At 32.9% G+C, this 16,781-nt stretch overlaps 2 protein-coding genes across 2 annotated transcripts in view; one reads left to right on the top strand and one right to left on the bottom strand.

Moving 5' to 3' along the window:
* Positions 1 to 612: 612 nt before the first annotated feature.
* Positions 613 to 2,665, top strand: LOC133179416 (uncharacterized). The gene is made up of 3 exons (XM_061314178.1): positions 613 to 690; positions 1,848 to 2,120; positions 2,371 to 2,665. Exons 2-3 carry the CDS (start codon positions 1,853 to 1,855, stop codon positions 2,529 to 2,531), a joined length of 429 nt encoding a protein of 142 aa, XP_061170162.1. The 5' UTR covers positions 613 to 690; positions 1,848 to 1,852; the 3' UTR covers positions 2,532 to 2,665.
* Positions 2,666 to 2,709: 44 nt separating this feature from the next.
* LOC133179061 (hyccin-like) overlaps positions 2,710 to 16,781 on the bottom strand; it is a 52,346-nt gene continuing 38,274 nt past the window's right edge. Inside the window, exons 7-12 of the mRNA XM_061313759.1 lie at positions 14,699 to 14,820; positions 8,758 to 8,853; positions 6,310 to 6,492; positions 6,001 to 6,088; positions 5,592 to 5,745; positions 2,710 to 5,288 (exon numbers count right to left, since the gene is read on the bottom strand). Of these exons, the coding sequence (XP_061169743.1) occupies positions 4,831 to 5,288; positions 5,592 to 5,745; positions 6,001 to 6,088; positions 6,310 to 6,492; positions 8,758 to 8,853; positions 14,699 to 14,820 (1,101 nt within the window). The 3' untranslated portion in view covers positions 2,710 to 4,830. The remainder of the gene's footprint in view (positions 5,289 to 5,591; positions 5,746 to 6,000; positions 6,089 to 6,309; positions 6,493 to 8,757; positions 8,854 to 14,698; positions 14,821 to 16,781) is intronic.

Below are 16,781 nucleotides of genomic sequence, written 5' to 3'. Positions count from 1 at the left end.
GGGCAAAAAAAAAATGACCCTGAGTTATTGCCAAGTAAATGCCAATGCATATGGTGACATCTTATATCAGTAAAATAATCTTACAAAAGGTGTAAAATCACAACAATTTATCAATCAGTTTGAAAGTGATACTGCTTTTAGAATGCAGAGGAACTACTCAAAATGGAACCCATTTAAAAAATAATGATTTATGGGAAGGGACACTCTTCCCAGATCCTCCAGGCACCTCCCTTTCTAGAAACCTGTAGAAAGACTGGTCACCTATAGAAAGCTTGTATCCAGAACTGAGGGCATAACTACCAGTACATTATCCATACAGTGCATTAGACTCTACAAGTATCTGTATATTGTAATACATGTACTGTTTTACATTTAATTTTTATGTGGCAGACATTTTTTTCAGTATTGGAAATTTGCTATCATGCAGGAAATGGTTTTATATTAAATGTGCTTGTCATACATTTTGTGGACAATGGCATCCAAATGACACATTTCCTAGTGCCATAAAAATAAACACCTACAAAACAAAAAGTTCAAACAACATTGTTAAAATTGACCTCCCCTGTGATCCAGCAAGACATTTTCCTAATTTCCTTTCAGAAAATCGTGACAAAAAACATTTTAAATGAATATAAAAACACTTAGGATGGAAAATTTAGTCTCTTTTTAATTCATAAATCAATAAGCAAGGTATGTAAATTACAAATTATACTTTCATTATTAATTTATTATAATTAATACAACATATTTAATAACGTTGAAATATACTCCATGCAGTTTAATTTTTTTTCAAATTGCTAGGTAGCAAAATTCTTTAAGTTTCACTTAAATTTTATTACATAACATATATGCCTTAAATTAGCATTACTGATTTGTACATTGAGGTCTTTTAATTATATGTAGTTTTGTTAGAAATATTTTCAATGTCACTCCCCAAGGCCTTAAATGTATCAATTATTGATCTTTAGTCTTATCAGCATAAAAAAATATGAAAGTTTTAAATTTTTAAAATGACTTTGTCACCACACCCCAGGAATATGTCTTGAACAATTTAGATCTTCAGTTTATTACTAATGTGCTTTATGCTAGAGTCCAACTCTGGTGAAATCTGATTGTTGGTTCCTTCAAAGTTTAAGCACATCTCTTTGTAAAAGGATTTCCCCCATCTCTAATTTTTATTTATACCAATGAAAGCCCCAAGGCTTATTTATACTCTATTACATGTTTAACTAATATTGGCCAAGGGGATTTTTCAAATATGGTCCATTTACCAAAAAGTAAGAAAAAAAAAAACACTGTATGAATTACCAACATTTATGCTTTCTGAGTTTCAACTCATATGAGCTTATAATTCATAGGAATTCTTTAGAAAATTGTATTTTTAACTGGGTTTTGTGTAGGAAAAATCAAGTTATAGAAATAGTGAAAATGGTGGGTGAGTGGCTGCCAAAAGGATACATTATTTGTATGGATAAATACTCCTAGATTTCAAGACAGTAAATTTTTATTTTGCCGATCTATTGTACAGTACATACATGTACATCAGAGATGTACTTGGATTTTGATTTTTGACAATTTATGAGAAAAATACCAGTTGTTGAACTTAGTCATTTTTATCCAAAAGATGTTCATGAGGCACACTGCTATTGCAGGGATGTCATCTTCTAAAGTTTTCAAAAAAGAAAGTTTTTATAAAATTGCTGTGAGAAATACCAGTACTATTCACATAAGAGCTAGAATACCCGGTTAACTATTGCACTGACAGTTTTCCATTGTAAGAACATGTACCCATGGTATATTTTTGTTCTTATTTGTTACTTGTTTTGAATAATTCAAGATATTTTCAGGCACCATGTCACATGGTATCTTGTTGATCACTGCTGCTTTGGTTTGCACCCTGACTCCAACAGTGCTTGGTAGCTATGAGGGCAGATCACGGACCATGCTGGGTGAAATCCCCTTAGTAGGAGTCACTAAGACAATACCCATTGGAAATTTCCTCCCCTCTATTGCTTCACCATGCTGTCCATGTCCTGCTCCCAGCAGAATTTACCCAGAGAGATACATAGTTATTGACAGAATGTCTCCACCCCCTCTTCCAAGTTTACCCAGAGCTCATGGTAAACCATATAAATTGTAACTGTAAATTTATGTAAAAAATCATGATCAGAATAGATATTATTCATTATATATATTCATACCTTTATAAATTATTCAATGGATACAATTACAGCAGTATTCTTTATAAAATTAGCACAATGGATCAATAAAAATGCGCACTGGGTATTTGTGTCATAAAATTATAACTGATGCTCACTTTTTTACTTTCATATGCCTGTACTTATGTCAAACATTTTATACCCACAACAGATGACCCTTTGATGATCTCACCAGCATATCACTCTCTGATGATGTCACCAGCACACCACCCTTTAATGATGTCACCCCCTCCCAAGCCTCCAACCATACCATCTGATCCTGAGCCTACTCCAGAAACAAGTGGTGGATCAAATGGTGGTGGGGACCGCTGAATGCCTGCTGACTGTCATTACTAAGAGGAATGCACATTTACAAGTGAACATACACATATTTTCTAGTCTGATATTTAATTTTATTTTGTGTATATAGTATGATATGTAAGCCAAACCCATTTTTGAAGGGTTTGCTCCAGTCTTAGTTCACAATAGTCAATAAAATTTAATATGTTCAATAATTTATAATAATTTATTAAATATTCTTTTGTACATATAAAGAAAACAATTTAATCTTAATTTGAAAGATCTACAAACTTTACAGTAAACTAGAAACATAAATAACATTTACTGGTATTTATGCCTCTGACTAAACTAACAATAAAAAGTTTATCTTCAGACATTGTGAATCACCAATTTTCTTTATGTGTCAACAAGAAATATACATACATCATCATTATCAATCACAAGTATTCTTATCTCTTATTTCAGATGTCAAGCATATAAGCTACAAGTCTGTTTTAAACAAAAGATTCATAAATGAAAATTATATCTCAATGAAAATCAGTGATTATCAAAGATTTATTTGACTAAAAACAACAGCATAATATTATGCATTTTTAACTCTAACATTGCCTCTTACCCCAGTATTTAAAGTTTTTAAAAATAAGTGAATTTCCTCCTAGAGAAGTATGACATAAAATGTACATTTTTAATTTCAGTGTTATTAATTTTACAAATTTTACTCTATTTTCTTTCTTGCCTACTTGTTTTTGTTTTTTTTTTTACTTAAATCTTGGTACTACATGTACAACTTAGCAGAAACAAAAATGACTGAATTTTGTTCAAACTTGAACATACACATATAGAAGAAAAGTAGTGTGCCACACACAAAACCTAGTTCTTTAGACATCTCTTATGCCACCCCTTGAAGAAAAACACGAATCACATCTGTAGAATAATATGAAACCCATATGTCTGGAAGATTTAGAAGTCAATCAAACCTCTTGTTTATCTGAAATGTGATCACACTTAGAGCATGGGAATATTCTTGTTTGTGAGTTAAAATCTACTGAGACAAATTAAGGATAAGCAAGAGACAAAAAATATGTTGCTGAGACAATAGAAACATTTCTTGTGCAGAGTAACTTTAAAACCACTGGAACAGATCTGTAACACACGGATTCAGCTAGTCTACAGTAGAAATCTAAAGAATGGATATTAGAACACAGGAGTAGTGCATCCTGTTTAATCTCTATCCTACATTTATATAATATGTATGATATTTCTGTACATTGTCTTAAAAAAACCCAACTGTAAAGTGGTGTATGTACATGTATATATATAAAAATCTCTAAAATTGTTAAGCCACCACCCTAACTAAACACATATTTCTAATATTCATGTTTTTGGTAATCTCTTACTTTTAAACGAAACTGGTGACTAGATTTATTACCATATTGAAATATTATTCTTTTTTATGAACCCTGTGGAATTCATTCATTATAAAACATGCACACTGGCCACTCTGCATTTAAAGAAACAAATATACAAACAATGAATTTCTTCAATCAAGTAAACATTACAATATCTCCTGTAGAATGCTCTGAATGGTTAGTGTATTGCATATGTAAAAGCCATGAAAAGAGGTAGTTTCAGAAACTTTATTCCTAAAAAGGCATTAGTGGTTAAACCTGTACCCCACTGAGCTAGCCCGTAACTGCCCCCACAGGAAAACACAGGCATGATGAACATCCTGATCAATCTAGGATGCTTACAAATACCCTCAATTGGCTAATTCTTCATCAGATGACCATTAGAATGAATTTCACTCTAAAGTAGGTTGACTGTACATGTATTCATACTTACATGTAGTATGAGTGCATATGTACTTGTCTGTTCAGAACTGGACTAGTATCACATTGTGGAATGCCATATTATAAGTACAGGTGTAATGAAAGACAGTTATAGCATATACAGAAGCACCTTGATCTATAAGTAAATTTCCAGTTAGAAGAAAAGAATTTATGTCATTCTCCTTAACAAGAAGTATCCATCTTTCATACAGGACATAAATAAGTTACTAATGGTTAGGGGGATTTATGAAGCATTTTCAAAGCTTCTTTTAATTGTAAAGATTCGGTGCATGAAAATTTTAAGTTCACAAATGGACAAAAGATCAAGGAAAAACTACTAACATACACAATATAAAAACTATAAAAGAATCATCACATTCATTAATCACATTAAACAAACCAAAAATATAACCCTATGTTTTCCCTTCAAAAATATATTCTCATTACCCTAAGAATAAAAAGTCAGTGTTAATTAGATAACAATTCATGTTCTATAAGCATGCCTATAAATTTGTGCTATAGTTATCTGAATTAACAGAGGAGCCTGAGGGATTGCGCGTGTGATCTTGGAGCTTGGTCTTCATATCTTTCCCTATGCTGCTGGTAGAATGTGGTTTGGGTATCAGGGGAGATGACACAGTTTTATCTTCACTGTTTTCAAGATCAGAATTTTTTCGGTTAAAGGACTGCATCTCAAAGTTGTCCACAACAATTCTTGAGTTGTTTTTAACAACAGCGACATGAACCGAATCCGGTGCATCTCCATTTGACATAGTGGTTTTGTGCTCTGGTGCCTCTTTCTTCGGTTCCTTTGGTTTGGACTTATCCCCCTTGAGAATTGCTTTGGCCAGGTTGAACTTGGAGGCTTTAGGTGCTGCCCTAGGGGAGACAACTTCCTGGGTGTCTTCATCAATGGTTGCCAATTTGGCTGTGTCTTCATCCTGAACTATGCTGATATCATCTAGAAGCAAATGATTTGGAAATGATTATTTATTATTTCAGAACAAATGACTAATAATTTCACGGTTTACCTCATAAATACAGTTTATTTCAACATCAGTCAACCAATTATCTGATCATATCATTATATACACTTGCTCACACTGACAAAAGTATAATGTATATTTATGCAGCTATTTAGCATCTATCAAAAGGAAAATTGCCTACAAATAAGGAAACAGAAAAGTACATTGTATAAAATTTCCACACAATGTTTTAGAATCTTGGTTCCCTATAGTACTTGTACACAATATTTTTTTTTTACCTGGCAATTTTTTGGCTCTAAATGAAGCGTTAGTGATGGCTGATTTGGAGATGGAGTGAGCTGATGTAGACGGAGTGACGGCCATCATTCCTCGCAGACTGTCACTGGAACTAGACACCACAGACTGCAGACTATTGGTCATTGCATTTGTCACCTACAAAACAACAGTGACAAAAAAAAATCAATGATTAAACACTACCTGAGTCCCTGACTTAATCAAACACAGGTATATATTAAATATAGGTCTTCATTATGCCAAGAAAAAGGATGTCTAAATAATAGTTTCTTTTTACCATATACATGTATTACATTTTGTACAGTCAAATGTATCATTAATTAAAGAGTTCAAATTCTAGATATGATCCTATTTTCTGAAATCCCTATAGATAATGTCATTTTATGAACTAACCAGTAAAACATCTGCATACAGTTCATAGCTGGCTCTGTGATGAAGATCATAAATAGCTTTTAGTCCTAAAGATGGCTGGCTATTAAACCTATTGACAGAAAACAAATTTTTACTCAAGTATGTTAGAGTTATCTTCCCTTAAAATACAAACGCATAAACACATCTACGACTTAAGTTGAATTGATCCTACTTTAACACACTAGATTGTTTCAGATGAAACGAAATTAATTTTGAAATTTTATCTAGAATCCCTTTGGGATAATTAAAAGATCAATGTCCTTTGAAGTCCACTTCAAAGAAATCACTTACGTGACATAGTATAGGCCTGAGAGCATTTCAATCATTAGGGAGGGACTGACAGCCAGTCTGGGGGGTAGGTCCCCATACTGACTGTGTCGTCTGTCTTGCTGGGGCGAGTCAGACAGGGAAAACGTAGCAACCTCCTCCTCAGTGTAAAGGTCCGACAGATTTAGGAAACCAGTGGTAGCAATCCTTCAAAACATAAAAGTGAGAGGTCTTCAAAATATTTAGTCTCCACTGAAATTTTCTTTGATATTCTCTCATTTCAAGGCTTTTTAAAAATCAAATGTAAAGATTTAAAAAAAAAATCATACGAAATTGTAACATAACTAATTCATAATACGGGTAATAATATTTCCCTTTGAAGAAGGGGACATATCATTTACTCTAAATTCTTCTTGTTTTTCTTATGCATCTGCATACACCCAGTAACTTTCTTCTAAGTGAGAATTATACCCATAATTTGCAAACATGAAAAGTTAGCACCAGAAGACAATATAATAAGGAGCGTTATGACCAAAATTTGATATTGGCCTTTGACCTCAGATTCAAATAGTAGTTTTTTAACTAAAAGCCTGTCAAAGCAAGAACTTTTAACCTTTAGCTTATGGGTGACATCATAGCAGTCATGACCCAACACTGACATGGACCTCTAAGTCTATATATATTATTATAACAGTAACTTGATCCGAAGAGCCGTATCACGTCAAGTTGGAAGGCGCGGATCATCAGATCAAACGAGACGCTTCGCGTCTTGTTTGATCTGATGATCCGCGCCTGTCAACGAGACGTGATACGGCTCTTCGGATCAAGTTACTGTTATAATGATAAATTTATTATATACCCCTTTACAACTAGCAAAATGTAATAAAAGGTAACTTTTTGGATAAATTACATAACTTTTATGCATTAAACAAACCATTTTTTCTGGGAACTTTTTGAAGCGCGAGAATAAAAACGTCATTTATCTGTGTACTACATCATCAGTTTCAGAGAGGGGTGATATGGATTCAGAAAACCATAGTGTGGTGATCCGGAATGTCGGATCACACCGTCATAAATTGCAAAAATTCAACAGTAAAACTGAGTGACAAATAGTTGGGTATATAATAAAAATAATTATGTTTCGTCTAGTAAATCTGTTCAGAATTGAATTAATTCAGGATGACAAAAATTGGCATGTGAGTGCATCGTTCATTAAAATAGATCAATCTGATTAAACTAAGATCTTTGTTATGCTCTGAAACAAACACTGTACAGCGACTATTAGAATTTTGGAGCATAACAAAGATCTGATTTTAATCAGATTGTATAATGTATTTATCTTGACCCACAGATACTGTGACCTTTAACAAAAGAGTATTTCCTTTTTTTTTCCCTTGAAATTCTGTCTGGAATAAAACTTTTCATCTATTATTATAAGGTTTATGATATTTGACATAAGGGTCTCATCATAAACGAATGTGCAGTCATGTCCTATTTGACCTTTAAAATTACTTGAAGAGGACTTATATGTCTCAGTAGATGAACTAAAACAGCAAAATTTTAGTTTTTTCACAACTTCTATCATCATTTTTTAAGGATAAAACACAATTTTAGATTATAGTGAATAACTAACAATAATAATAAATCAAGTTGTACATCAATATCATAGACAAAGTGCATAACAGTTACGATGATCCATCCACATAGTAAAAATGCCTAGATTACGAGGTAAAAAGAGTCATGGACACAATTGTCTGAGAATACATGCCAAGAAGAATTAGAGGATAAAATTATATATTTCCCTTTGTTGAAGGGGAGACATCATCACTCTAAACTAATATGCACATGAACTGCATAAACTTGGATTTGTCATATAATATTATTACAAACTTCAAGGGTTATCAATATACAGTCTAACCTCTTTATCTCAAACTTGATGGGACAAGGAGAAATTGGAGAATGCTTTCAGATATCAAAGGATTCAAAATATCAAGGTTAAAATACAAATAGAAAAAAAAATTGACATATCTGATATTCCGAGATATCAGTGTTCCAGATACCGAAGTTTAATTGTATAGTTAAGTTTTTCAAAAGTTTTAATGTTCACCTTATTCCTTTTTTTGTTGTGATTGGAAATTTAACTAAAATATCTGAAAAAAAAATTAATGTCAACCCTTTATACATTAAAGTGTAATTCTTTCTTTTCATGTACAGCCACATTATCTGGTAGAGTTTTAAGATTCCTATTCGACCTTAGGTAATTCCGATTTCCCATTAGTCTACATTGGAACGCAATTTCCAGAAATCCTTAAGTCGACCCTACTAATCACTTTGTAAGCTTGATCTTTCGAAAATCGTTGATCTCAGAGAAAAGAGACAGATACTAGATACGGAGTATGGAAAATTTTTGCCTGCACTAAAGTATCTGTTAATTATAATTAATAATCCTGGCTCAGGTTATTGATTGCATACCTGGAGGAAGATTTACAGAACCAGAGATGAGACTGGGATGTCAACTCCGCAATCTCCGTCGTGTACGTCTGGAGAACATTGGACAAAATAGCCTGTCTGAAAAAGAAATATGATGAAAATTTTAATCAAAATCAAAAGAGGGAAGAAAAATTAATATTGAAAATATTCAGAAATGTCAACTTTTTGGATGCATACTAAAGTTATTGGCACTTTTTTCTTTCTTTCCCTTTTTTTTTGAAGGAAAATAAATGTCACATTTTCTCTTTCAATGTGTGTTTCTTACATTTTCTTTCCCCTTGTTCCAATTCCCAAAATTTAATTAAAAGTATAACAACTAAAACTCTTTTACCTCAACAAAATACAGCTGCATAAAACAGGGCAAATCCAAAGACTACGTTTCTGTTTTTGTTTTGGTTGATATTGTATATATAAGAAACTTTTATTATTTGATTTACTGAACATCCTCAAAAAGAGAAAAAAAAAATTCAATACATAACAAGTGACCCCAACTCAAAATCAGATGAAAACTTCAGAAAATTGGAGTCTGCAGAAATATGATTTACTCTCTTAATAAACTTGTCCATAAATTACAAGTAACCTTCATCTCTGAGAAAAAATTGTTTTGTGATCGCCTTGAGCCAAAACACAATGAAGAGATCAATGGAAACAAATTAACTCACTCGAGTATGAAATTTCTAGACGAGGCATTTTTTCCTTCATTACAGAAGAAAGAACACAGTACCTTCTGAAGGCAATCTCTCCTCTATTGATTATGAAAACCAAGACAACATGTGTACAGTTAGCTTACTAATCTGCAGTTGGCATTTAGGCAAATTGAGGGTACACAAATTTTACAGAAAATAAAGTCAAAACAAAAAGTTCTGTAATGAAACACATGCACTACCTTATTTGAAAAACCAGGGTTTTAACAGGTATTTAGGACAACAGTTGAATCAGTATACGTATTGTTAAGGTTTATTTTACATCAAAACTTCTACTTAAATTCAAATAAATAAATAAACAAAAACCTATAAATATTTAAAATTAATTTGGTCATTCACTTACATTAAAAAAATTGTCTTCAAATATCAAAAGCACTGCAGAAACATTGTTCATAATTTTAAAGGAATAAGCACCCAAAGCAACCAAGAGTTAATGCAGTAAGCAGATGACAACAAATATTAAAATTAAGTGATACTGTAGATTATTAAATTTTTGCAATAACTTATTTTCGCAAGGTAGTCATTGACTCCTTCTTAGCAAGACAGAATTTTCACGAATTGTGGTCACTGCTCTTTATAAACTTAAGGAATACTAATATACAAGAGAAAGAAATTTTTGCGAGCACACTGTCTTGCGTAATTAAGCAAAAATAAAGTTCTCATAAATAAAAAGTGATAAATTTACAGTAATCAGAAATTAAGCAGTACATTTGATTGATAGTCCAACATATGGCTTTTAAAATAAAATGTATAAATAAGAAGTGGGAAGAATGTATCATCTTGAAAAAGGAATCTGTCAATGTTTTAATTATATGCAGACCTATAATTAACAAATGTTACCAGTTTCAAAATATAGATCTTTTTGGAGATGTTGTGGAAAATAATCTCACTCTTTCATTTCTTGAGCGACAAACAAATATTGATAAAACACATGGGACAGTTAATTAAGAACATACATGTATGCAACATAGTTTTTAATTAGCTTGAATTTCTTATTTCGTGTATAATCTTAAGAGCTCCAATAATTGAATGACCTTTGTGCGATTTTATGATGCCTGATAATGCACATGTACACCGGCCTCCTCTGAATCAAATTAATAGGAAAATGCCAGCTAAAACTATATTTTTGTTAATATTTCTTTAAAAAAAAAAACACATTGTCATAAGGATTTTAGCTTAGATATCTGTTAAAAACTTCTGGTAATGTATGTCCTTAATATAAGCAAGTGTGTTATTGTGCCAATTTTGTACAAATTAAGTCTAATGTACTCTAGATAAAATCTTCATCAAACCTCGTGACAATGATATGATCTCATAATATAATGGGCTCGAAACAACAATACCTCAAAGGAACATTAAACTTCAATCAGTCAAACTCCTAACTGTGTATTAGGACTATAACCTTAACATAGGTCAACACTCCTCTCATAGTTCAACCAAGTCATAAAATATTGCTCACTTTATACCGGTAAGCCATCAGAATATCATGTATATGTATGCATTCTTAGACACAATAATTAAATGGCAGAGCTTTTACCCAATTCATGAAAATTTCACACTTTAAAAGAATTAATTTGCAACATCTGAAAATCATGTACACGTACATGGGCAAAATAATGTAGGCAAAAACTGCATTTAAGAAGTTGCCTTTACAAAAAAAAAAAAAAAAGAACAACAACAAAAAACAATCATAACGATGTTTGTAAATTTTACACATTTTTAATTTCCGTGATCTTGAAATCTTTCCACCCCATAATATATACTTGTTCTGTTAAATTCTTAATTCAATGACTGTGCATGGTCTTAAACTGCACCAGCAGAAATGATTGACTGTACATGTATTTAAGGAATAACTGTCTTATTTTTTGGATTCATGGTGTGATCAATCGAGTGGCTTGCGTGATAATTTGCATAAACGCCGAAGGCGTTTATGCTTAAAATTATCACGCAAGCCAATCGATTGATCATCGTCATGAATCCAAAAAATCTGACAGTTATTCCTTATATTTACATGCTCCTGATTCTGCAAATTCCCGTGCTAATAGCCCCGCTTCTGTCTCTATTTGTCCCGCCCCGCACGTGATTTTTTTTAACCGCGCCTATCGATGAACCAGTAGATTTATGTAGAAATAAAGTATTTTTACAATTTGTAATTTTATCTCGGACAAAGACATTGGAAATGTAAATATGTTGTTTTACGACCCATTTGAGAATTGTTCACTCATATAGAGATGTCACCATATACTAGTGAAGGGCTTCAAATTAGACCTATACTCGGCACTCAGGGCCATTGAGCAGGGAGGGTTCTTTATCATGCCAATGCCTACCATGACACGGGACATCAGGTTTTAAGGTCTCATCCAAGTGACTTTTACTTCTAGTGCTGGGCACTTTGCAAAGGAACAGTCACTACCTATTTTAACGTCAAAGGTTTGATCCGGCATGGCGAATGAGAATCAAACCCTGGCCTCCCGATCACGAAGCGAACGCCCTACCACTAGGTTACCGTGACCAGTACCCAGCAGAAATGAATGTACTACACTAAATTTACACTACCATAATTACACAAGTGTGTTATACCATAATTACACAAGTATTTGACTGCATTTCAGTTACACAAATTGTAGCCTTACTGTGCTCCCAATATATTTTGAAGTAAAAATTTTTAAACCCTAATACTGATTATGATAATTGTGACTCCACATTTTTATTTTTTAAATTTCTACCTTTGAATGGGGTCATGACCCTTAATTTTACAAACTTAAGTTCCAAGTAACATCTCAAAATAGCTTTGTACAAAGCTTGTTTGCCATCAGCCCTGAGGTTCTGAAGAGAGCAGAAAGCAACAAGCAACACATGACAGAAACTCAGAAAGTGACAAATTTTGGTCAGAAAAGTTCAGCTCAGGTAAGCTAATAAGAACACCATTACGGTATAAGATACACAGGTATCTGGAACTACATAATGCATATCTATTTAATATGTATATTCAAAGTCACAAGCTGTAACCTTGTTGATAGTAACTAAATTTGAATGAAGTAATTGTTCTATACCTGAAGTTCTCTATAAAAGTACAGAAAAACACATAAGAGCTTTCTTTGTTATCTTCAGAAAGTCAAGGAAAATGAAAACGAAAATCATAAAGATGATTCCAGATATGATTTGAGTACATTTCAATATAACTCTAAAAGAAGGTCATCTTGACCTATTTTTTTATGTTGCTAATAATTTCTCCCAAGGCGAATCACCCAACCAAGTTTGATGACCCTTGGGCTCACACTGAATGTGTAAGATATCATCTGTGCAGGATTTAAGTATGCATAGCCATATAATGCCAAAAGGAGATCGAAGTGACCTATATTTTGGGTCACTACACCCCTTTTCCCAAATGATGCATCAACTCACAAGTTCAATAGTCTTAGGTTTCACAGTGTGAAAGGTATGATCTAGACATAATTTGTCTATATTTAGCGACAAAATTCCAAAATGAGGCCACCATGACACCTGATTTGACTTTGTATCCTATAAAATTCCCAAGTGTGGTTACCATGACCTAATTTTGGATCAAGACACCTCCTCCCCTCATGATGCATGAACTGACCAGGTCCAAATTTTAAAATGATACAAAATATGACCCTCACACAATCTGACTATGTATAACTAAATTTTTTTAAAAAGGTCAATGCAACCTCCTTTTTGAGTTGAGACACAGCTTCCCCTCAAGACACTTCAACTGACCAGGTTTGAGGCTCCTATACACCTAACAGTGTACAAGACCAGCTAACAGATAAACTGAAAATGCCATAACAACAGAGCAAGTCAAATTGTCCAGGCATATAAAAACCCTGCCTGGATTTAAGGAAATACGCAACGTACCTTACCTACTGATAATTTTTCAAGATATTCTTAATATAAGATTATAGTGCCATCAGATGTTCGTCGACAAAAAATCAGCATGCATTACTAGGGGTATTGAAAAGATATTAATTGATGAAAATTCTTGTATAATTCAAAGAAAAATACACAAAAATTACTAAACATATATTCTACATGTTTTGTTTACCAAAAATTGTTTTAGAAGAAGTGTACAACAGCATATATAGACATAAAAATGTAGCACACAATTTCTTTTAGTATTGGAACTCTTCAACTCCAGGGAAAAAGACAATAAAGCTCAAAGTACGTTGCATATGTCCTTAAACTCCTGAGCAATTTATTTGGTGGCCTGATTTTTCATCACTGACCTACCCATTATGTACATGGCAAACCTAACTGACATAGTGTGATAGATTTTTCATTAAGAAAAAACATCAAACATATTTTTGAGATGAACATCAGGATGGGAAAAGTATTTTCCATGAACTCCACTATAGCTTCATTTGTTCTTTGATAAAACAGCTAAAGAAATTAGTTAACCAGAAAATTTATATAACACTCAAAGCAAAACTAGATAGTATGCATTTTTAAAATGCAAATTTATACAAATTTTGTCTGGTTTGTATGTAATTACGTACAGAGGTGGTTTTCAAGGTATTCACTGAGTCAAAAAAAATTCCACTATAAAGAATCCTTCGGACATGTGTTAGATGTGCCATTTTTTGACATGTGTCAGATGTGCCTTTGTTAGACAACGTGTTTGATGTGCCCCTTTCAGATATGTGTGAGATGTGCCCCTTTTAGATGTGTTAGATGTCCCCCTTTTAGATATGTGTTAGATGTGCCCCTTTCTAGACGAGTTAGATGTGCCCTTTTTAAACTTGTTAAATGTGCCCCTTTTAGACATCTTTATATGTGCCCCTTTTACATATGTGTTAGATGTACTCCTTTTAGACATGTGTTATATGTGCCCTTTTTAGACATTTGTTAGATGTGCCCCTTTTAGATGTGTTAAATGTGCCCCTTTTAGACATGTGTTAGATGTGCCCTTTTAGACATGTGTTAAATGTGCCCCCTTTAGACATGTGTAAAATGTGCCCCTTTAAGACATTGTTAGATGTGTCCCTTTTAGACATGTGTTAAATGTGCAGTATAAATGCATATCTGGTAGTGAGCATCTCTTATAAGTTTGTTCAGGTATGGTTTTTGGTGTATAGTCACTGCAGGAATAAACTAAATGATGTCATAGCTGCAGCATATATGCAGTCCACCTTCTAGTATTACATGTGTAAATCTGCTTACCTGAATGCAGCCATTTGACCACTTTTTTTTACTTAGCTTACCTGTTTTGTCCATTAATGGCCTCATACTGGGGTAAGGGTCCACTGCACCAGGTCTCTGCCTCGCGACGATCGAGTCTGGATAAGGCACTCTCAGTAAGAGAGATACTGCTGATACTGGTCGGCTACAAAGAAATCAAGTTTGGATGAATCAAACATGTACCGGTAGCTACCAAAGTACTATTATAATCAAGGAGTTCTCATTTAAGGACATTTCCTAGGAAATTTAAATCCAGATTTATTTTCATGGAACACATGAACAAAACACTTAAAATGGGCATAAAACTATGTTTTATATAACCTTAAATAAAAAAGAACTAGTTACAAATCCACAAAAAATTTTAATGGATCATTCATTAAAATCCTGCCATGAGTCCAGGCAAAATAATTGGATCCCTGATAATTCAAAACTTCCTAATTATCATCAGTCAGTAATAAGTGCTACATCCAAGCTCTGATGTCTGGCTTAGAAGTTTTACATCAGTGTAATGTCAATAACAAGTGTTCCGTCTCTTCACTAAAAATATTTTAATGAAAGTTTTTTTTGTCATTTGTTTCCGTATGGAGTTTGCATGAATGCTAATGATGGTTTCTTTTATGCATAAACCCAATTTCAAGAATATTGGTCAGGTTTCAAATATTAATTACTGGTACTCCATTTTTTTCTCAATATTTCTAGTGTGAGTGCATATAAGTATATATGGGTAAAGAAAAAAAAAATAAAAGTACTTCTATATACAGGTTGAATTCAGAGTCATTTGTAGATAATGACTTTCAAAGTTTGTTCAAGAATTAGATTTGAGGCAGGACTTGAGCAAAGATTACCAAGTATTAAAGCTCATGGTTGCCTTTGTCAATGAAATACTCTCAAATGCTATAGTTTTACTTTGTAATTCTTTTTTCTGGCTTAAATAAAGATTTAATTAAAAAAATCATCCCTTCTCCACAAACCATATTGCTTGAAGAAAGTACAGATTTACACTGAGGAGGAGAGTTAGTTATGACTAAATACAAATGTTACAGAAAAATTGCATTTCAAGTTATAAGGTCTTGTGCAATCATGTACCTTAAAACATTTGAATTTGTTGTCAACATATCTTGTAGTCAAACACACTAAATGAAAATAGCTCTAAATGTTTTGGACATGAAAAAAAAAATAATTTTGTAAAACAATACACCCTACTGAATTGCATACTTTCTCCACCCCCCCCCCCCCTTCCACCCCTCCCCCCCCCCAAAAAAAAAGGGTAGTAATGTGAGCAAAATCACAAAATAATATCCCCACTGCAGTTCTTTATAAGTGCCTATTTTTAAACTTTGTACATGTGACCCTGAACTTATTAAAATAACCTTGGTTAAAAAATGACATTCTCTGTTCACAAGTAATCTTGGAGTGAAATATGGACATCCAATTTTTCTCCATTAGACAATTATAGATCTGTCATGAGTTTTACACTTTTTATGCCAGTAATTTTGAACTTCTCAGAATGACTATATTTTTAAGTATGAACCTCCAATGATTTTCCATTACCGTATATACTCGCCTATAAGTCGTTTTTTGGGGAGTTAAATTTTGGTCCAAAACTCTTTATCCGACTTATACGCGAGTTATAAAAAGATTGGTATTTAAGCAGTTCAATCCCTCTAATTTAAGCTTAAAAAATACAACCAACTTATAGGCGGATCGACTTATAGGCGAGTATATAAGGTACAAATTTATAGCCTAGACAATATACTGTATACAGGGTTATTTTCGCCCTGTGTTATTTTTGCCCTTTAATTTTACACTTGCAAACAGTTTTGCCCCGTTTTAAATTCGCCAATTTAAGTCACAGTTCTGTTTAAAAAATTCTACTATGTAATTTGAATTCGCCGTTTTAAATTCACCCACCTGTAAGGCGAAAGAGGCGAAAAATAAAAGGGGGTGAAAATTTCCCTGTATACAGTCTGTGTGTGTGTGTATATATATATATATATATATATATATATATATATATATATATATATATATATATATATATATATATATATTGTTACGTTCCGATAAGTTTACCTGTGAAATTCGGATTAACTGTTGTTGACAAGT

This window comes from Saccostrea echinata, unplaced genomic scaffold (genome assembly GCF_033153115.1).
Source record: "Saccostrea echinata isolate AGI-Se365-2 ecotype Australia unplaced genomic scaffold, CSIRO_AGI_Sech_v1 ptg000004l, whole genome shotgun sequence".
NCBI lineage: Eukaryota > Metazoa > Mollusca > Bivalvia > Ostreida > Ostreidae > Saccostrea > Saccostrea echinata.
Note: the sequence above shows the minus strand (reverse complement) of the source record. Positions and strands in the feature narration are given on the sequence as shown.